Here is a 22,790-nt window from a genome sequence, read left to right as displayed (position 1 = left end):
GAGAGCTTGTGGTAACCAATAAGACTGTGTGTCTCTTTTCATAGATATGTCGAGGATCTCTCCCATCATGTGAGCTTATTTTATGGTATTGTCGAGATAGTATAGGTCATCTTCATATAACCCTAACTACTGCAATACATTGTGTCAAGGCTGCTACAGGTATATCACAATATGTGAGAAGGCCGAGGGTATTCATAGTGACTGCGTCCTCATGCCGAGAATCATTACTTCACTTGAATGCCCAGATCACACGCTGCCTGATCTGCTCTTATCCATCCGAGGACATCACAGGTATGCCGAGAGCATTAGTTCTGCTGTTGAGATATATCTACACAGATCCGTATAAAGATGCCGAGGTTGTAATCACATAAGTATATCTAGCCCAGATTTCATGATGGTGTTGTGTCTCTATCCACAATCTTACACATCCGAGGGCTTCTCCTTCCAGTCACAGGTATGCCGAGAAGATATAGGACTAGGTTCTGTTGCTCCTTATACCCATCTGAGGAGGCAACTGAACCCTTAGACCTACCTTACCTTAATGCGGATCTTCTTCTCTGACTGCAGCTTCTTTCTCCTTGACTGTGGCTCCTTTGAGCGAAATTTCAGAGGCATCCAAAATTTCTCTTATCTCTTTTTCGCTGACCCTTCGTGGGTATTTATAGTAGTGAGCCACCTATATGAGCCGATGTATGTTTATGAACCGACATGTCTATTTTTCCAAGCCGACATGACTTATATTTATTTATTTGATTCATTTTGGAGCCAACATTATATTCCTTTGTTGTTTTGCTTGCAGATTTTGGTGAGCTTGCTCTTGGAGGATTCTTCTTGGTCTTGGAGGGCTGATTTGACACCAATACATTTTACATAGGCTCTTAAAGAGCTTCTCCATTCATGACATGACTCTTTGACATAACAATAAATCCTAAAGACATCAAGAAGAAGTCTTTCACCTAGTGACACTTCTTGCTCATGAAACCCTACAAAAATAATTTATTTCCTTTTATTACATCAAATACAAAGATCATGTCATTATGAAAACCGAACCTAGTTACACTTTCTTCAACAGTTACTCCACTATCTGTTACCCATACGGTTGGATATGTTGCTCCCCTATCTTGGTCTTTGCAAACTATACCCCAGTTGGCATCATACCCACAAGCTAGGCTTGTTGGGATTACCGCTCCATGTCTGGCCAATGAGTTGAGAGTGTACTTGGGGTGTATAACCCAAGCTGATTATGATGCAAGCGTTCTACCATGACCCTTGAGGGTCATTATTGGGAAGATTGGTAGGCAATAGGATGGGTTGAGTAGTACCTCCCCTATATCACCTATTGCTCGATATGGAGTCGGAGATGTTTAGCTCCACCATGAGATTCAGAGTTGAGATGTGCTCCCCAATGTGGTTCCAGGTTGAGATATGCTCCCTAATGATATGCTCTCTGATGATGATGCGGGTTGTAGATTTTTCTCCCCACTAATGTTTCCCGGGTGGTAGCATTGGGCTCCCTGCTGGCAGAGATTCTAGGTGGTAGCAGTGGCTCCCTGATGGATAGAGGGTGGTAGATTAAGCTCCCCTCTGGTGTCAAATTATTCTCCTTTTAGATTCGAGAATGTTCAACATATGAGCAGGCACAACCAAGAGATAAGAAGGAATAAGCAAGAGATGAATCGAGATGAATAGTGACAATACATGATGATGAGATAATTGAGATTGGATATGATTTGATGACAGGATACACGTGACACGATGTAGGTGGAATTCTCCCTAGTTGAGAGGGAGTGTTAAAATATGCAACTACGGTCAAATTCCATTTTGGACAACTCCTCTGATGGAGATGATGATTGCATTGAATTTTTCTTTTTGAGAGGACCAAAATCGACCTAAACATCACTCAAATTGGATAAGGGAAAGTGTACTTATGAAGAAAGGCCCACGTGCATATTTGATAAGGTCGGCCCTAAAGCAAATTGGACACCCTTGGAAGGCTATAAATACAAGTGACCTCAACCTCATTTGGACATCATCATGAGACATTCTTCTATTCTCTTTCTTAGTTTTTGGCTCGCACAGGTCTGAGTCTCGTCCGCGGAGGAATAGGTTCACTTGAAGATGAAATTGCACGGTCTGAAGCTCGCATTTCTGTTTTAGGGTTTTGGGCCTAAGTCGCAGGCACAGGACAGAGAAATCTCGACTACAGTCGCTTGCTACCAGGCTCATTCATGTAACCGAAGCATCCCAGTCACACGCACAGCTCGTCTTCCGTGCGACCAGCATCTAGGGTTTCAGAATCTCAATTCCAAACTACAGTCGCTGGCTTATAGGCTCTAGGGAGCAATTGGAAGCTTCCCAGTCGCACACATGACTCCTCCTCCATGTGACCAGGACCTAAATGATGAAATTTTGATCGTCCAAATATTTCACTCAATGACCGCAATGTTCAACAGTTGACCGCAGATAGGGATAGTTCATTACAGGCTTCAAAATCATAATTTTGAGTATAAGCATTGTTGGGTTCATTTCATTGATATTATGTAGTTTTTGCTGGATAGTTGCATGGATGAAGATATGGTTCATTATACTCTCTTTTCCTGAATCATTTTATGACAATCTAATAAGAATAAGAATTTGAAAGGGTTTTGCCATGGTCTCCGACCAATCCTAGTGTCTCTGTGTAAATGTTTTTCTTCTATTGTTCCTTTGCATTGATAATGATGATATTGTTCTTTCTATATAGTTGCATATGCTGCTAAATAATGATGTAAATATGAATAATGTTATGATGTTATGGCCCATGGGATGAACCTAATGTGTTAATGAAGAAATGAAATTATCAAAGCAAAGAACAATATAGCCCTAAGAAAAACTGACACCTAGGTAGGAGTAGTTAATAAACAATCCTATTAGGTGTTCCAAGCCCCTAAGGGGAAAGACAAGTCCTTAGTACATCCTTAAATTGATAGGTAGCATATGAAAGATGATGAAATGGATGGGGTCACAGGGGTCTCAAGGCCAAATGCCATGGGTTCAAGGATAGCAATAATGAGGAATGTCCACATTTTAGGGGTATGGATGTAGGAGGAAGAAATCATAGATAAATGAGTTACCACGACCTTTGTTTTTCCACCCCTCTTTATTTGTCTTTTGTCTTTTCTTGATTTTTCTTTGTATTATTGCTCGGAGCTCTGGGAAATTAGAGCATGTTGTGTAAGATGTAAAGGAGTTATTACCCCCTTAAGGTGGGTCAATTCATCGCCCACCAAGGGTTGGGACATGCATGGGTTCCTTAATGATGTGGGGGCACTCATGGGAACCCTGGGAACCAAGGTGATGGCCATGATAAGGGGTAGAGCTCATGTTTGGATTTTGCCCATGTGTTATATTAGATGTCCTAACCATCTTTTGCATTTTATAATATTCTTTTCTTTTGTTTCTTGCTTGGGGCCATGATATGCCTTTAATGTTCTTTTAGTTGCATCAACCTTCGGGGCAACATTGTCAGGCCCAACCCAAATATGAAGACAAGGGGAGAGGAAATGTCAATGCTTTGTGTACCTAATGGTCATGTGGACCTAGAGAAGGAAAATGATGAAATAGGGCTTGTAATGTGCGGAGAGGAGTAAAAATCAAGGTTTTTCAAGTAGTACCCTTCCTGAAACCATATGTCAATAGAGGAGATCCCACGGGACTAGGACTAAGGATTAACCCCCCATTTAAGGTGAGAGAACAAAACCACAGTCAAAACCCTTCCTTCTTCCAAATCACCCAATAATCCATGCCCAAACAAGCATAAGCACCCGACTGCATAATGAAAAACATAACTTTTGGGTTGGATTGCCTGCCTTCTAACATATGCTCTTTGTTGAAAAGTGTAACTAGGTTCAGTCTTCATAATGACATGTACAATTATTATTTTTTTATGTAATTGATGTAAAGAAGAAAATAAAATTATTTTTGTAATGCTTGTCTCATGGGTTTCATGAGCAAGGAATTTTATTTTTAGTTAAGGCTCCCATTGTGAGCCTTTAGGGTTAGTCATCAAGTCATAAAGTTCATTGAGTCAATGTCAAAGTTTGAAGACCCTTGTTGGGCATGTTACATATGTAAATGAGTCATTAAGAAACCCTCCAAGACCAAGCTCAAGCACCTCCTTCAAGTCAGCCTAAAGATGTTTCCAGAATGACAAGTTGACCTAGGCTTCAGTTCAAGTGAGCTTATTATGGATGCACAAATCACTATAAATAGACAACTCGGTCTCCATTTGGAAGATAGAATTCCAATCAAGATCAGTCTGCAATAAGAAGTGTGAAAATCACTAGGAAAGGAGCCTCATAACCAACGAAGAGAAGGAAGGGAAGAGCAAAGTTGTTTGGATCTGTTTTTAGGGTTGATATCTCCACACATGCGAAGGAAAGGAGGATCATCTGCTACAGAAAAGGGGTCAAAGGTATCACTACTATCCTAGAAGCTTAATCAAGGAGAAAGAGAAGTAAATCCTCAAGCCGAGTTGAGGAAGGTTAGTCTCGCTCTCAAGCGAAGAAGATTGAAGGTGAAGGTTTCTCAAAGACCAAATTTAGGGCTTCTAAAGTAGGGTCGAAAAGTTGCAAGTTTGATTCAAGAAGCTGAGAAAAGGAAGTCGATATTTGAAGGGTTGCAGGCAGTTGACCATCTTTGACTCAAGGAAGGAAATTTCAAGCTAAGAAGCCTTGTGACTTGGTCTTGGAGAGGTGAATAGGTCAAGGGTCTTCATACTGGTATTCGTCAATTGAAGTCTCTATAAGAAGAAGAATATGTTTGGGTTTTCCTCTCAAGTTGGAGAGGTTTTGGCCCTAGCTGATCACCTACATTTTGTGTCTCTTGTCTCTTTATTGTTTATGTGTTGGTAGTTGTTTTATGAAGAATACAATAATAATCTAAGTAGAGAGAATATCCTAATCTAAAGAAGTAAAAAGAATTCACAATGTTGATTTGGGGTAGCATCGGATGTGCTCTAACCATGAAAATTGGTGGAGAGGCTAAAGCACATGAGATCTCCAAGACCCAAAAATGGTTTCGGGAAATTCTACTCGGTTAGAGAGATATTAAAATAATTAATATTTTTGATGGGGTTCCTAAGTCTAAACTTAGCAAAATTAAAATATTAATAGGTATTAATATAAAACGGGGTGAGAATGTTCTAAATGACATGGATCAAGCCAAATCTAATCTTAGTCGTTGATTAGGGACTTAATCTTGGTCGTTGAAGACTCAACAAGAAAAGTATAAGAGGAGGCTTGAGGGTCAGTTGGAGATACACCAAGATTGATCAGTCAATTCGATTTTCTGGAGCGGGGTTTGCTGAGAAAATTCGAACAAGTGATCTAAGTTGTAGTGAGAGGTAGTGAGTACATAGCAAAGAGGCAAAGATAGTGCCGGAGGGCCAACGCAGTGATTGAGGAGGCTACGCAAAGCCAACAAGAGCCACGTAGAGGGCCAGAGAGATTGCACAGAGGCTAGCAAGGCCTGCGTGGGTGACGCAGAAGGCCAGAGAGCCAGCGCAGAGCAGCAGAGCGCTAACGCAGGGGGTTCCAAAGCTACGCATAGGCCAAGAGGGCTGACGCAGAGGCTCAGAGAAGCATTGGAAGGTTTTTCGTGGAGCAGACTTGTTGAATATCTGCTTCCTAAGAGAGGTATTACTGCCAGAAAGATATCTTTGGTGGGTGAGCCAGTTTGGCACCTTAGTTGTACTCAAAAAAGTTGCTTAATAATAAAACCCTCAGAACTGCTGCACCGATTTTCCCAAGTTGGGTTTTTCCGGGGACGATTGTCCAAAAATTAACAGCTTCCCTTGTGTGTTTTTCTATTAATTCAGTTGATGATCTGTATATGAGTTGAGACTGCATTTATGTTTATTTTCAGTATTTATATGGTTAAATAAATTGTTGAGTAATAAACGAGTAGGTGAAATAAACAAGATAATGCAGGAAGAATTTCTAACGTGTTAGACTTAGAAATTTCAACATGGTATCAAAGGGTTGCAGATCACAGGAGGATTGAAGGCACAAGCGCAATCAGAAGTATTTGCAGCAGTAGCAGCTGTCTTGAGAGATAGAGTTGTTCCTAAGCAGAAAGCAGCAAAGAAGGAGTGACGCAGAGGGCCTACGTCATCATTTCGAGCCAAAGAAAGGGCCAATACAGAGGCCGAGAGAGGCAGAAGAGGCTCGCGAAGAGCCACGTCATCCTACTCAGTCGGTTAGGCTTGACGCAATTGACCTAAAGAGCGATTCAGTCTTGCCGGGATTGCGTAGAGCTAAGAGACTCAGTTTCTTTAGCTGTTGGGGCCTAGGGAGTTGTGGGCAGATTGTGGATTGAGAAGCTAGTGGGGTGTTGTTGCTGTTGAAGCAGAACCAAGGTAGAGGGAGCCGCTGCCTTGAGGGATTTCTAGCCAAGAAATCCATATTCAAGTTCAAGTTGCAGTTGCAAAGAGGATCGGAGAGGAGCGGATCGACAGTTGGCGGGAAGATTTCCAGCAGGGAAATCGAGACTCAGAGGGAGCCTAGGAGAGCACTTCCAGGAGGGAAGTCGAGACTCAAAGGGAGTCTAGTAGAAGAGCGGAGATGGCAATGAACGGACTGAAGGATCAAGACAGGTTGGACAAGGCCTCCAACTTTGTCATCGAGAAGGCCAGGATCCTGTCTGTTCTGGATAGGCATCGCATCAAGGGCTTCACCTTAAGAACCATGGCTATCCCAGTCGACCCAACTGATAATGAAAGGTATGAGGATGCAATGGTGAAGGCAAAGTGCATAATCCTTGATGGGGTCAAGGATCATGTGATACCGCATATTGCCGAGAAGAAAACGGCAAAGGAGATGTGGGATACCTTGACGACATTGTGTCAGGGCACTTCCATGCAGAGGAAGATGTTGTTGGAGAATCAGTTGTGGTCGTATCAGATGCAAAAGGGGGAGTAGATAGATCTATACCTCAGCAAATTGCAAGAGATTCCGGACCAACTTACTTCCATAGGGGCCACGACGAATCAGGAGTTCATGGTGAGTACCGCCCTGAATGCAGTCTCCAAGGATTGGGAAACATTTGTCCAAAGCATTTTGGGCATAGCTAATCTTCCAGGATGGGAAGAGATGTGGACAACTCTTCGCCAAGAAGAGATCAGACGGTTGACCAAGGCGGGAAGTAGCAGCAAAGGAGGTTGAATCAAGAAAGAGGAGGAGGAGGATGTGGCTCTGGAATCTGCGGGACAACAGAGGAAGAGAAAAAAGGACATCTCCAAGGTAAAGTGCTTCCATTGTGGGGAGCTGGGTCATTATGCAACCCAGTGTCCCAGGAGGAAGAATAAAGGAGAGGCTTCTGACTCCAAGGCAACTTCGACTAAGGCGGAGAAAGAAGTCGAGACGGATGACGATTGTGCCATGAGTGCTCATGCACCTCTAGAGAAGAGGTGGGGAGACATCGAGCTGTAGTCAGGAGGACTACAGAAGATGAGGGGCAGGATCCTTGAGGTACCCAAACTCTTGGATCATATCTGGCTACGAGAGCCCCGAATGATAGTAGCAGGATGATGGATGTCGATAGAAGCAAGATGCGGATGGAGCGACAAGGCAATGCTAGAGTGCAGAGGTCTGTAGCAACGCAGTGGAGGTTGCAGCAGTGTGAGAGGCACAAAGGTGGTTGCAGCAGTGCAGAAAGGCACAGAGGAGGTTGCAGCAGTGCGAGAGGCACAAAGGTGTTTGTAGCAACGCAAAGGCAACAGAGAAAGCACTAGATAGCAACAGAGGTAGCTTCAGCATCAGGAGGCTTCTAGGTTGACAAGGATGTCAGTACTTGGGCAGATCAGTTACTTACTTCTCGATAACTAAGTTGCAGTGTAGCAATTAGCAGTGGTAGTGCTATGGTAACACGATGCAGCATTTGAGAGAGAGTTGCAGTGCAGATGCAGTGTTGGGAGGAAGGACCAGCAGCAACATGGATGCAGAGGGAGCTGCAGTACAGATGTAGCAGTGACAGTGGCAGAGCCATGGGCAACAATACAGGAAGCAGTAGTGCAGTGGATTTAGGGCAGCAGGCCCAGGATCAGCATAGATACTAGTGCGAAAGGATCAGTGTGATGTTCAGTGGTGGAACATTACTAGAGCACATTCCTCGCTAAGAGGGAGTGTTGATTTGGGGTAGCATCGGATGTGCCCTAGCCATGAAAATTGGTGGAGAGGGTAAAGCGCATGAGATCTCCAAGACCCAGAAATGGTTTGGGGAAATTCCACCCGGTTAGAGAGATATTAAAATAATTAATATTTTTAATGGGGTTCCTAAGTCTAAACTTAGCAAAATTAAAATATTAATGGGTATTAATATAAAACTGGGTGAGAATGTTCTAAATGACATGGATCAAGCCAAATCTAATCTTAGTCGTTGATTAGGGACTTAATCTCGGCCGTTGAAGACTCAACGGGAAAAGTATAAGAAGAGGCTTGAGGGTTAGTTGGAGATACACCAAAATTGATCAGTCAGTTCAATTTTCTGGAGCAAGGTTTGCTGAGAAAAATCAAACAAGTGATATAAGTTGCAGCAAGGGGTAGTGAGTGCATAGCAGAGAGGAGGAGATAGTGTCGGAGGGCCAGCGCAATGATTGAGGTGGCTACGCAAAGCCAGCAGAAGCCACGCAAAGGGCCAGAGAGACTGCACAGAGGCTAGCAGGGTCTGCGTGGGTGAAGCAGAAGGCCAGAGAGCCAGCGCAGAGCAGCAGAGGGCTGACATAGGGGGTTCTAGAGCTACACAGAGGCCAAGAGGGCTAATGCAGAGCCTCAGAGAAGTGTTGGAAGGTTTTTTGTGGAGAAGACTTGTTGAATATCCGCTTCTAAAGAGAGGTATTATTGCCAAATAGATATCTATGTTGGGTGAGCAAGTTTGACACCCTAGTTGTACTCAAGAAAGTTGCTTAATAATAAAACCTTCAGAACTGCTGCACTAGTTTTCCCAAGTTGGGTTTTTTCGGGGACGATTGTCCAAAAAATAACGGTGTCCCTTGTGTGTTTGTCTATTATTTCAGTTGATGATCTGTATATGAGTTGAGACTGCATTTGTGTTTATTTTCAGTATTTATATGGTTAAATAACTTGTTGAGTAATAAACAAGTAGGTGAAATAAACCAGATAATGCAGGAAGAATTTCTAACGTGTTAGACTTAGAAATTTCAACACACAAGCAGTTATCATAAGAAGAGAAATCACCTAATCTTGATGCCCTATATTTCTCAACACTCTCAACGGATGGGCAAGGAGACATATGACTAATGCAGGGAGAAGAGATCAAATGACACAATGCACCGACTACATTGGTGGTTGTCAAGGGTTGTTGGTTGTTGGCTAAAGAGATAACTAGGAGAAAATTTCTCCTATGGGGTCACCCACTTTTGTTGGGTAACAGACCCAAGGCAAGAAGAAGAAGCTCCTTTTGACCTAATCAAAGATCAAGTACATGAAGAGTTAGTTGATGAAGAGAATTATCAAGAGCCACCTCAAGACTCCATTAAAGGGAAATAATATGAAGAAGAAAGTCATCAATCACATGAAGAAAAATAAGAGCAACCTCATGAGCCCATTGAAAAAGACTTTGATGAAGACCTAGATGTTGAGAGCATGCAAGTTTCCATCTCTCCACATAAAAACAAGGGTATGGTGAGTTGTACTTCTTTCAAAGTCATTGAGTTCTATGATGCATTCTTTGATGACTTGGAAAGTAAAGAGGTTTTAGATAAACCCTTGGATTTGGTCAATTTCTCATTTGATGAAAAACATGATGGCCATTAGATTGAAAATATTGATGACCTTCTATGTATTGGGAAGAATAAATGGGATATAAGTTGTTTTTCTTTTGATATTGATCATATTTATGATACTAATGATGATGATTCTAGCGTAATAAGGTAAAGATGATGGTGATAACAATGCCAAGCCCTAAGTATCGACCTCTTCAAATCTAGATCAATATGGCTTGCACAAATCTAGAATTGGTTAATCAATGGATGGTTGATAATTTAATGTGGTAGCTCCATGATGTGATTATCATACAGATGCATAGAACATATAACCACATGAAATGGGGGCAACCCCTTTAAAGTGATCATAGTTTAAAATGGAAATAGTTTAATGAGGAAATGCTTTGGTACTTGTCTGAGTAAATTCCTCAGTTGATTTTGTCCGAAATTTGCTTTGAATTTGGGAAAATCATGATAGTTTAAACTTTAAGTGGCAGTAGCCTAACGAGGTGATGTTTTGGCCCTTTTCTAGGTAAATGTTTTGGTTGATTAACTTTAAAGTGGCAATAGCCTAACGAGGAGACATTTTGGCCCTTTTCTAGTTAATTTTTTTGGTTGATTAACTTTAACGTGGCAATAGCCTAATGAGCCAATGTTTTGGCAATTTTCTAGATAAATTTTTTGGTCGATTTTGTTCAAAATCTGCTTTGAAATTGGGAAAATCGTATGTTTTAAGTTGTTGAGTCTACATAATCTGAATGACGAAGGGGTGTTCGAGGGCGTTGAACCCATTTCTACATTCAAAACTGGATGTTAAACTATGGAATATTAGGATCCCACCAAGAATCTGTCATGTCCCCATTTTTATTCTTCATAGTACAGCCAGGGTGGATTTTCAAGGCAGGGATGGCCAGGTCAGTGGAGCAGGGTATGTCATCAGGGGTCCCAATGGAGTTTTGAGGAGTTTCTATCAGGTTCGATGGCATTCGCTTGGTATATTCCATCATCCGCACAATTTGCCTTTCATTCCGGCGCATTTCGACAACTTTCATAAAACTGAGTTATTAGTAGGGTTGACTCAATTAATTACACTTAAGGTGGCATTCTGGGAGGAATACGTGGCAAAACACCTTAGTGTAATAGCTCGTTGGAACCAGAACAAGAAGATCTACATGATGGGATGGGTAGATTAGGGCAGTGTTGTGAAAAGCGCGATTAAATCGCGCTTTTTTCCTAATGCCGATTTAATCGCGCTTTTTATACCAAAAAAGCGGCTATATTTTTTTTTTGCCGATTTTTTTCGAAAAAAGCTCAGGGTGTCGGGGCAGCGGGTTTTATAATGAGATTTTGGATTTTTTTTTGGTCATTTGGACAGTGGGCGCGCGCAGAAGGAGGAGGAAGTCTTGGAGAGAGCAGCTGGAGGGTTTGTGACCAAATCTAAGTGCTTATAGGACAAATTCAAGAGGAGACCACCAATTTCTCCATAGAAATGGTATGTGGATTAATTTTTTTTTGTTTTCCTTGTTTAAAAACATTGTTTTTCATTGTTTTTGGTTGGGAAACTTCATATGGAAACTTCATAGGGTCATAAACTTTGGATCGTTGTATGTTGCGTATTTATGATGGGTTGTGCGACGAGTCGTCTTTCTAGAAGTTGCGGCTGCAGTTGTGATCTTGCCGAGGTTGAGCCGTCCAAATTTCCCTGTACACTAGCATTGGGAATGGCTGAATAATTGAAATTCCAAGCATTATTCTATGAAAGGGGACGAGTTCCTTGATGTCAATGTGGTTGAGCGCAAATCTGGGCACTTCACAGTACGTGGGAAAGTTAACTTGCACCCAGCCAAGGTGACACACCAGTTCCAGAGTTAAGGGCTATTCTATATCACTGTGCGTTTGAGACGTGTGGACGAGTCTGCTTCAAAAGAACGAATTTCCAATATAGCAGTTGTACATATAAAGGGAGTCCTGCAACATATTGTCCACAAATTATTTGTGGAAATCTCTCAGTGAACTAGTCATTATTTGGGACGTTTCAGTCTTGTATCACATATAACTCTTGTAAATCTATTAGTCTTGTAGGTATTAATGTTGAATGGAAACAGAAAGTGTTGCATGTGGCCTATGTTGGATGGAATGATTATTTGTATATGTGGAGCAAGTGGGGTCAGTAATTTGTGTATGCACACTGTTGATTGTATCATGCATGGTCAAGGATAGAGTATAGCTGTTGAGTTATATGCCTCCAAGGTCTCCTTTATGTATTGTCATTGTTAAAACCAGGTGCATGTGAGAGGTCTGGTACAGCCAGGGTGGATTTCCAAGGCAGGGGATGACCAGGTCAGTGGAGCAAGTTATGTCATCATGGGTCCCGATGGAGCTTTGAGGAGTTTCTATGAGATCCGATGGCATTCGCTTGGTATATTCCATCATTTGCACAGTTTGCCTTTCATTTGGCGCATTCCGACAACTTTCAAAAAACTAAGTTATTAGTGGGCTTCACTCAATTAATTATTCTTAAGGTGGCATTCCGGGAGGAATACGTGGCAAAACACCTTAGTGTAATAGCTCACTAGAACCAAAATGAGAAGATATACATGATGGAATTGTTAGATAAGAGTTTCAGTGACCTAGGGAGACATGATGGCCAATTTACCATTTTCCCACATTAAAAAGAATATTTTAATTAAAATAAAAGAGGGAAAAGTGCTCCTTATTAAAATAATAATAATATAGGTGGTTCTAGAGGGATCCATCAAATTTATAAAAAAAGGAGGAGAAGATTATTTGGGACATCTTGGATTTGTGTATTGCGTTTGTATGAGGTTGAGAACCCGGTTCTCTACTCCAACAGTAGCCCCAGGACGGAAACCCTCGGGTGATTCAATGAGAGTGGGCCAGCATCCATCTCTTCCCTTGGTGAATCCATTCAGGGTTCACAGATTGCAGTGTATTGTGTTTCAGTTTGTTTTGGAGGGCGATTTGCGACATTGTTGTAGATCTGTTTGAGGCCAGATTATCTCAGCTGTATGGGTTGTATGTGCATGTAAAACCCCAGTTATCTAGTATAATAAAGTTGAGAGTTTTCTTATTCATTGAGTTGTGAAATTGCAGTGCTCTATTTGTTTATTTTTACATGGCAATCTTTTGTTTGTGAATGAAATTTTTTATGTGAAGTGCTTTTACAAATTTTCTTCATTTGGGACATTACAGAATCATGTCACCAAATTCCATCAAAAAATACTATGTATTTGAAGTATGCTTGTGCCATAATGTCACCCACCTACATGAATTATAAAGTTCATGTAATATAAACAAAAATAGATATGATCAGATGCTTAGCATAGATATGATCAGAGCTGCAGGGTTAATGTGTCGGGATACATTTTCATGTCCAAAATAAAAATAACACCTATAAATAAATATAGGTGATAAGTTAATAATAGTGTGAAAAACCGGTTAACACTTTACAAGATTTGAGTGTTTAGGATTCTGAAACCATAGAAACCAGTTGTGCTATTGTACACTAAATAATAGCAACTTACCTCTGTATTTACTATTATTAAACATCAGCATAGTCGATGTCATTACTAACTTCATTAGCAGTACGTTTTTATTTTCCACAATCAATCACTTTATTCATTACTTGCAGCCCAAGTGGTATCATATATTTAAATAGGTGATGCTAAACATACTTACATAATGATTGTGTTCAGAACAACCATTTCCCTGTGAAATTAACCGAAAATACAAAAATAGTGAAATCCAATGACTTTCTTGCACAGCACTCACAGTTAGCATCACCATGGAGTCCATGTCATGCCCACAAATAAAATCTCACACTATCACATTAAGTTCTAATGCTTGTTGCAGGAAAAAAAATACCTTATTCTTGAACTGCAAAATTTACTAGTTCAAAAAACAGAATTTATGGCTAGACAAGGTGAAGTAGAGAAAGGTAAAATAAGAAGAACATAACTACATCAGAAAACAGTCCTTGAGGAACTGATATCATAACACAATTTTAATAACGTCATAAACATCCACTTTTTAAACATGTGCACCTACTTACTGGAGGACCAAATCTGGGATCATCCTCATTCAAAGGAACAAACTTTGGATCCTCAACAAGCTCGGTTGGAAGTCCTACAATATAATGTTTTCCATTGTTAGAAAAAATGCAATATACAAATTGGGATAGAGCAGTGGAACTAAATAGACTTAATTACATTCACACTGCATTCTGACTTTATAAACTACAAAAAAAGGCTCTGAAGTTTGAACTTTGAACACAGGTGCATGATACATGAAAATTTCCATGCATTGCTTTATATGAAAATCTTGTATCAACTCTCAGGAAAAAGGTGAATACATGTCTACGGAAACTCCAACAGGGGTGGATAGTGACATCTAGGAAGATAAAAAAAAAACACAACCATTCATCGTCCTCTTAAATATTTGACTTCAACGTCATGTGAATCGAGCTAAACTAATTAAAAATACATTAGCTTCTAGTATTGAAAGCATGCATTGTTCTAGGGTAGAACATTTTTGATATATTAATGCATTTATGTAATCTCCAAAAAGTAAATTGCCAAACTCGTTGGTTCTCTGTTCTCCCTCGGCTATACTGATAAGCGATCTATAGCACTATTTATAGATGAGTTATCTCCAATGGGAGGGCAATTGTGCAGATATGTTCACAATCAACCCCAAGCACACAGAGCGATCACATCATTTTTCAAACAAATTTCAATTGACTCAAGTAGACCCTAATGCTGCACAAATGGTTTCTAGGCAGCCCACAAAGTCCTTTCACCATCAACCTCAGCCAACACTTATGGTGACCTAGAGAGAAAACATGACATGAAGAAAGGCTATACAGGGATCTAAGACTTAAGTATTGAAAGTACAAAATACAATGAAAGATATTAAGAGGGAGAAGCAGATGTATTTGAGTGGATCCTTTCAGACAGAAGATGATATATACCACCATCTTGGAACATGGAATGCAACTATTATTTATAATCCAAGACAGAGAGAACATCCCTAACTTCTTCCTAGCCATAAATAACTTTTTTGTTATGAACATTTTTAACAAATTTTCAGGTGACATCAACGTCATAAACCATGATTCTTGAACTAATTTTATCTCATTTTATGATAGATATGTGGAGTAACTACATCACAAGTACCAGGCCCAACACAATTTGGCTTTGAGGAGTACACTTCAAAAGTAGATTGTCTCTGGTCAAAGGTTACCTAGATTCAGTACTCTTTTATATTCAGTAACCTAGGAGATGCACTAGGCACTCCTTATTTTGCTATTTGTACTAACCATACTTTTGAGTAATGTTACCCACCAAAAGTGGGTAACCCAGAGGAGAAAAATTTTCTCCTCATTTGACAGCTAGCCAGCCAGCAGCCCTATGATGGTCAGCACATAGCATTATGCCAAAGTTCTTCACCATTGCTCTAGTCAGATCTCTCTCCCATCTGACATTCTTCTTGAAGGAAGGTGGGTCATCTATTGGAAAGTACTCTAACCATTCTTGCAATCAGGTGCGTTCATTTAACGTAATGGGCATATTGATCTATATCACAGGGAAAACTAGATGATTGACTAATCCTGATTGTATCCTTGTTCCCACACTTCACCTAGGAGATTAATCTTAAATCTAGTCCAATGAAACCTCCTCTAAGGCCTTAGGGTTTAGGAAGGGCACTATTGGGGAGGCACTATTTGATATAAAGTTACAAGCTAATCAATACTTAACACCTTCCATCTCTCCCGATTATCCACCTTTCTTTGAAAAATGTGTAACTAGGTTCGGTCTTCATAAATATGAAATGTACTTTTCAGTCTTGAATATTGTAAAATGAAAGAAAAATTATTATTGTTATTTTTGAAGCATGGGTTTCATGCTCAAGGTCTTTTATTTTAGAGGTCAAGCACCCATTGAGTGCTTCTAGGGTTTGTCCTATGTCAAGAAGTTAAAAGAGTCATTGTCATATGATGAAGACCCCATCGAGCGCATTGAAACTTGTAAAAATAATTATTGTATTTGAAAGTGTTAAAATACCCTCCACTACCAAGTCGGCTTGCCAACTAAGAAGTCAGCCTAATTTGAATTTTGAGGTACTTCATCCACCTTGAAAGCTTATATATATGAGGGAACTCAACCTCCCATGGACACAATTAATTCTCTCATCAGGCAAGCGAAGGAGAAGAGGAAAGAGGCTAGTGAATAAAGAAAAAGGACAAAAATCAAGTGATTGGGTAAGTTTTCTCTCTCTTCACACGTGTGAAGGAAGGAGACTAGGGTTTTTGTTGTTGGGTTAGGGTTTTGCTACTATAGGATCAAACTTGGAGAAAGTGTAGAAAGAAGGTCAAAGGAAGGCTCATTAAGTCATCCTCAAGCACTAGAAGAAGGAGAAAGTCAAGCGAAGGTCTCAAGAAGTCTTGGAAGCCAAAAATAAGCTCACACATGTGGACACAGCTATTGCTAGGAGGGCCAAAAATTTCAGACCTGTAGTAGAAGCCGAAATTTTGTTGTTGGGGGTCAAAGTTTGTTAATTTTAGGTTTGTTCTATGCTAGAACAATTTATTTCAATTTTCACAGTTAGCTCAATATCTTTTCCAGATTAGCAATCAGAGCAGCGTTAAAGTAAACTGCAAATAGAACATAAATATAAATCGCAGAAGACAAGCCAAGACAAGAGGACACAAGATGTGGCGCTAGCCAGGGACAAACCCCAATGTGGGGAAACCCTTGATCAATTCTTCTTATATGTTCTTCAATAGTTCAAAAGTGAGAGAGAGAGGTAGTACATTTACATCAGAAGTCAACACTTTGACTTATCTAGAAGATCATCTCTAAGAAGATGAAACATGAGATCAGTTGAAGACATGTTGCTTCAATTGATTCTCCAAGGTGACTCCTTCACCTATCAATTTGTTGCATCTCGCCATCATGCTGCACCATGTTGCACCCATCATCACAATGTTGGACCTCATGTTGTTGCTGTCCCAGAGTTTAGCACTGTTGTACATAGTGCCACTGTTGCACCATGCTGACTGTTGTCCCGAAGTACTTGCTACACTGTACTTCTTGTTCTCCATGCTTTACCATGTTGCTGCTATCCATGATTCTTCATGCTTGCAGCTATCCCATGTGTCATCAAACTTGCAGCTGTCCTAGTGTCATTGCAGCTGTCCTATGTATAAGCTTGATGTCCTACTTGCAGCCGTCCTAGTGTCATTGCAGTTATCCTATGTATCAGCTTGTTGTCCTACTTGCAGTTTTCATAGTGTCATTGCAGTTGTCCTATGTATAAGCTTGTTGTCCCATTACATGCTTACTATCCCTCATGTTGCACCTTCACTGAGTCTCACAGAGTTGTATCTTTCATACTGTTGTACTATGCATTACAACGTTCATCCTAAGATACCAAGGTTGCTTGTTGTGGTGCTATGGCCTGCGGCCTAGCACTTAGCAATGCCAATGTAACTTGATTGTTGTCCAAACAACCTTGATTAGGCTCCTGTAGATACTTGGCCTAACAGCCCTACACACAGCTCCTACGCAACCTCCTTAACTCGGCCTAATCTCCAGCTCCTTGTTCCTTTGAGACAACCCTGTTCTTGGGCCTGTTTGCACCCTCAAACAGCCCTCAAACCAACCCACATCCCCACAGCAACTTGGCCTCTAATCTAGGCCCACCACATTGTCCTCACGCTGTCTCTTCTTGCTACGGCTAGGGCATAATATGACCCTCCTAAATCAGCGTCTAGATGTTAGTCATAGACCTGCGTTTTTGCCCAATCCTTGATGTGATTCCATGACCACATTTAGGGCAGCGTTAGAGTTGTGTTCTAGGATTGCGGTTAGGGCTTTTGTGGATCTCCATTTAGTTGTGCTCATGACTATGTTTTAGGTGTCTCTTCTTGCTGCATATTAGATGGCGTATTAGGGCATCAAGTGGCTTCTCCATACCAGCGTTAAGGCTGGCTTTATGGACTATAATTTAGGGCAGCGTAGGTCTCCTTAGAAAACCTTTTCAGCTCCACGTCTAGGGCTTCTCCTTGACAGCGTATAAGAAGTTGTGTCTCCTCCATGACTATGTTAGGGTCTAGGGCTTCTTCTAGGGCAGCGTATCATCTTGAGATCTCTCCTCCCACCAAAACCCAAAGACAAGTGGAGAGGAAGAGATCACAAGAGGTGTGTGAAATGACTTGAAAGTCACCTTTATTTATAGTGCTACGTTGAGGATGAGAGGGGGCAATTTGGTTGTTGGCCGACCTTGACGAATTGTCCCATAACACAAATAAATTCATATCTCCATGAATACTTATCGGAATCGGATGATCTTTAGATCAATCCTACACCTCTCGGCGAGCTCCAATAAAAATATCCGCTACCATAAATAAGATAACCCACATGGAGTTTGGCCCTAGTTGCCAATTTTAACACTCCCTCTCAACTAGGGAGAACTCCATCCGCTGATCCATCTGTCCGACTGTACTATCTCTGCCATGAGTGCCCTGCACTACTCTGCTCTGCTGAACCATGAAGAAGAATAATTGATCGAGAATGTCTCATACCATTCTCTACTGACCCGAAGTCAGTTTCATATGAGGAGAGTGTGTCATACCACTCTTGCTGACCCGAAGTCAATTTCATTGATCCCAGATCAATATCACAAGAGAGTGTCTCAACCACTCATACTGATCCCAGATCAATGGAGGTCATCCTAGCATAGGGAGTACGGTAGAAACAACAATGCGTCCATCGATAGTACTACTAATGGTCCCTAACCCCATTTCCCTACTCATTGATCAGAGGAGAGGTACTTTCCATGAGTCCCAGACTGCATGGGTAGGATGCCTCGACAAGAGAACTAATCATCCTGTCTCACAGGAGAACGAATCATCCTGTCCCATAGTCGTCACGGGAGAACTAATCATCCCAGCCCACAGGAGAACTAATCATCATGTTTCACAGTCGCCATAGGAGAACTAATCATCCCGGCCCACAAGAGAACTAATCATCCTGTACATAGCACACCACCAGGGGAGGGTGAGTCGCCCTGTGGTAGTATGTCGCTCCAAGAAGTACCTTGCACCCCGTGGAGCTCCCAGAGCTCAATGTATGCATCATACATGATCCTCATAAGAGGGTCTTTGAACAACACCAAGTCATCTCAGAAAGTCAAGAATTTGACCTTTCCCAGGGGCTTCGTCAAAAATGTCTACAACCTGTACATCAATCTCAATGCGATGGAGCCTCCTCGCTCATCGACTTACCATATTTCAGATAAGATAGTATCTGATGCCTATCTACTGGAGCAATCATCAAATACGGGATTCCTCAATAATCGAATCCCCCCGGGTTGTCATAGAGGATCACGGTGGTTTTCATCATGTGTACAAACAACTCACTGAAGAGTTTTCACAACCAGGCAACTTCACACGAGGTCATACTCGTAGCTATGTATTCGGTCTCGGCGGTGCTTATAGCAACTGATTTCCACTTCCTGCTCATCCATGATATCAAAGCAGAATCCAAAGAGAACCAGCACTGAGAAATGCTCAACTGGTCCTCCACACTGCGTGCCCAGTCAACGTTTGAATAAACATGTAGCTTCATATTTCCGACATTATATCTCAATCCATGAGAGATTGTGCCCCGAAGATATCTTAGAGGATTCTTGGCACCAATCTAGTGAGGCTCAACCAAATATGAGCTCACCATGCTAACTGCAAAACATATATCTGGATGGAAGTTCACCAAGAACATCAATGCAAATGAGTTTATGAAACTCAGAGGCATTTCCCAAATCTGGTCCGACATCATCACCATATAACTTCTAAAAGTTAAGATCCTTGAGGTAGTCACGGGCTTGCAGTTTACCATTCCACATCCAGAATCCAACTCCCTCTTACTTCTACAAATGGGAGGGTCTGCACCTGTCAGAGGTCATCCTTAGAAGGTGTCGGTATGAGAGGTCTATCATCCACAACCTTCAAGCAATGGTTTGGATCGGCTTCACTCCTAGTGAATCTCAGCTTCATCAGACAGCTATCAATCCTCTCATACTACGCCCAAGGTGTTTTGCTTCAAGCCATAGAAAGCTTTCTTCCACCTGTATACATGAGATTCCCGATCATGAATCTCAAACTCCTCGGGTTGTTCCAAACCTGTGGACCTGTTACATGAGGGGAATGGTCTCCTTCTAAGATTTTCCTTCGGTACGTCTTGGACATGTACCTTCATGCTTTTCTTGAATTCAGGCATCCCTGTCACCATCTGACTCACATCGGGTAGGGCCCCATAATAAGTAGACCTCCGGTGTTATAGATAAGATATGTCAATTGACATGATCCCTAATGGACCATCCTGCAACTTGATACAAATTGCCAAACCTGAACTCATGAGAAAAAGCATCTTTGAAAATTCTATTTTCAAACACGTACCTTTCCATCGATGAATGCCACCCTGAAACCTTTGACTTCCATTGCTGAAATGGACACCAGGTTCTTCTTGCGATCAGGTACATAAAAGAGATTCTATAAATGAATCGAGTTACCCTCATTCAATTGAGGGGTAACATTTCCTACACCCTTTTCGGGATAGGTAGCATCGGCTCCAAGTATAATCCCATGACTGTTTTCATCTCTTACCAAATTCAAGAGAGCACCCTTCTATCCGATGGAGTGCCTTGAAGCACTACAATCAATAACCCAGATTCCCAATGAATCTGAAGGGCCAATACAAGATAACGCTTCTTTATCTTATCAGAAACAACATTTCTTTCTTCATACCTAGGGTTCCTTGCTTTCTCTGAAGAGTCGGTCGTTTTCTTGATGAGCTGCATTACCTGTCATTCCTCTAATCATAGAAGATGTTTCTAAAATGATTGTTATCATCATCAAGTGATGTGTCCTTGTCATTCGGACACTCCTTTGCATAATGGCCATCTGCCTTTCCATCCACCATTAGAGCTAGACTTCCCATTGAAGTGATATTTAGGTCATCAGAAGCTTCCGCAGCGCTATTCTGAAAAGTTCTCACCTTCGACTTCACCCTTGGTGAATTTGAAGAAAGATGAGGAATCCAGTGATCCTTTTGTCCTTTCCCAACTATCTTCGGTGATTGCTCTTTCACTCTTGCTTAGGCATTGTCTTCACCTCAGCTCTGATACCATCTTAATTTTAGGTATGTTCTATGCTAGAGAAATTTATTTCAATTTTCACAGTTAGCTCAACACCTTTTCCAGATTAGCAATCAGATCAGCATTAAAGTAAATTGCAGATAAAGCATAAATATAAATCACAGAAGACAAGCCAAGACAAGAGGACACAAGATGTAGCGCTAGCCAGGGACAAACCCCAATGTGGAGAAACCCCTGATCAATTCGTCTTATATGTTCTTCAATAGTTCAGCACAGAGAGAGATAGTACATTTACATCAAAAGTCAACATTTTGACTTATCTAGAAGACCATCTCTAAGAAGATGATACATGAGATTAGTTGAAGACATGTTGCTTCAATTGATTCTCCAAGGTGACTCCTTCACCTATCAATTTGCTGCATCTCGTCATCATGTTGCACCTCAACGTGCTGCACCATGCTGCACCCATCATCATAATGCTGGACCTCATGCTGCTGCGGTCCCAGTGTTTAGCACTGTTGTACATAGTGAGACTGTTGCACCATGCTTACTGTTGTCCCAAAGTACTTGCTGCACTGTACTTGTTGTTGTCCATGCTTTACCATGTTGCTGCTATCCATGATTCTTCATGCTTGCAGATGTCCCATGTTGCAGTTGTCCCATGTGTCATCAAACTTGCAGTTGTTCCACTTGCAGCTGTCCTAGTGTCATTGCAGTTGTCCTATGTATAAGCTTGATGTCCTACTTGCAGTTGTCCTATGTATACTTGTTGTCCTACATGCAGCTGTCCTAGTGTCATTGAAGTTGTCCTATGTATAAGCTTGTTGTCCCATTACATGCTTATTGTCCCTCATGCTGCACCTTCACTAAGTCTCACAGAGCTGTATCTATCATATTGTTGTACTATGCATTACAATGTTCATCCTAAGATACTAAGGTTGCTTAGTTGTGGTGCTATGGCCTGCGGCCTAGCACTTAGCAATGCCAATGTAACTTGATTGTTGTCCAAAGAACCTTGACTAGGCTCCTATAGACACTTGGCCTAACAGCCCTACACACAGCTCCTACGCAGCCTCCTTAACTTGGCCTAATCTCCAGCTCCTTGTTCCTTTGAGACAACCGTGTTCTTGGGCCTATTTTCACCCTCAAACAGCCTTTAAACCAACCCGCATCCCCACAGCAACTTGGCCTCTAATCTAGGCCCACCATGGTGTCCTCACGCTGTCTCTTTTTGCTGGGGCTAGGGCATAATATGACCCTCCTAAATCAGCGTCTAGATGTTAGTCATAGACCTGCATTTTTGCCCAATCCTTGTTGTGATTCCATGACCGCATTTAGGGCAGCGTTAGAGCTGTGTTCTAGGACTGCGGTTAGGGCTTTTGTGGATCTCCATTTAGCTGTGTTCATGACTATGTTTTAGGTGTCTCTTCTTGCTGCATATTAGATGGCGTATTAGGGCATCAAGTGGCTTCTCCATACCAGAGTTAAGGCTGACTTTATGGACTGTAATTTAGGTCAGCGTAGGTCTCCTTAGAAAACCTTTTCAGCTCCACATCTAGGGCATCTCCTTGACAACGTATAAGAAGCTGTGTCTCTTCCATGACTGTGTTAGGGTCTAGGGCTTCTTCTAGGGCAGCGTATCATCTTGAGATCTCTCCTCCCACCAAAACCCAAAGACAAGTGGAGAGGAAGAGATCACAAGAGGTGTGTGAAATGACTTGAAAGTCACCTTTATTTATAGTGCTACGTTGAGGATGAGGTGGCAATTTGGTTGCTGGCCGACCTTGACGAATTGTTCCATAACACAAATAAATTCATATCTCCATGAATACTTATTGGAATCGGATGATCCAAG

General features: G+C 41.4%; 1 protein-coding gene across 2 annotated transcripts in view; it reads right to left on the bottom strand.

The window, feature by feature from the left end:
- LOC149190532 (vacuolar acid trehalase) overlaps nt 1–22,790 on the bottom strand; it is a 548,002-nt gene that overhangs the window by 451,754 nt on the left and 73,458 nt on the right. For both annotated transcript variants that reach the window (XM_089413421.1, XM_089413420.1), the window contains exon 2: nt 13,833–13,906. In XM_089413421.1, coding sequence (XP_089269547.1) covers nt 13,833–13,906 — 74 coding nt within the window. The remainder of the gene's footprint in view (nt 1–13,832; nt 13,907–22,790) is intronic.

This window comes from Pinus tabuliformis, chromosome 3_1 (assembly GCF_031772625.1).
Source record: "Pinus tabuliformis cultivar Carrire ecotype Pingquan chromosome 3_1, CPIR1, whole genome shotgun sequence".
Taxonomy (NCBI): domain Eukaryota; kingdom Viridiplantae; phylum Streptophyta; class Pinopsida; order Pinales; family Pinaceae; genus Pinus; species Pinus tabuliformis.
This window is presented reverse-complemented; position numbering and strand designations above follow the sequence as displayed.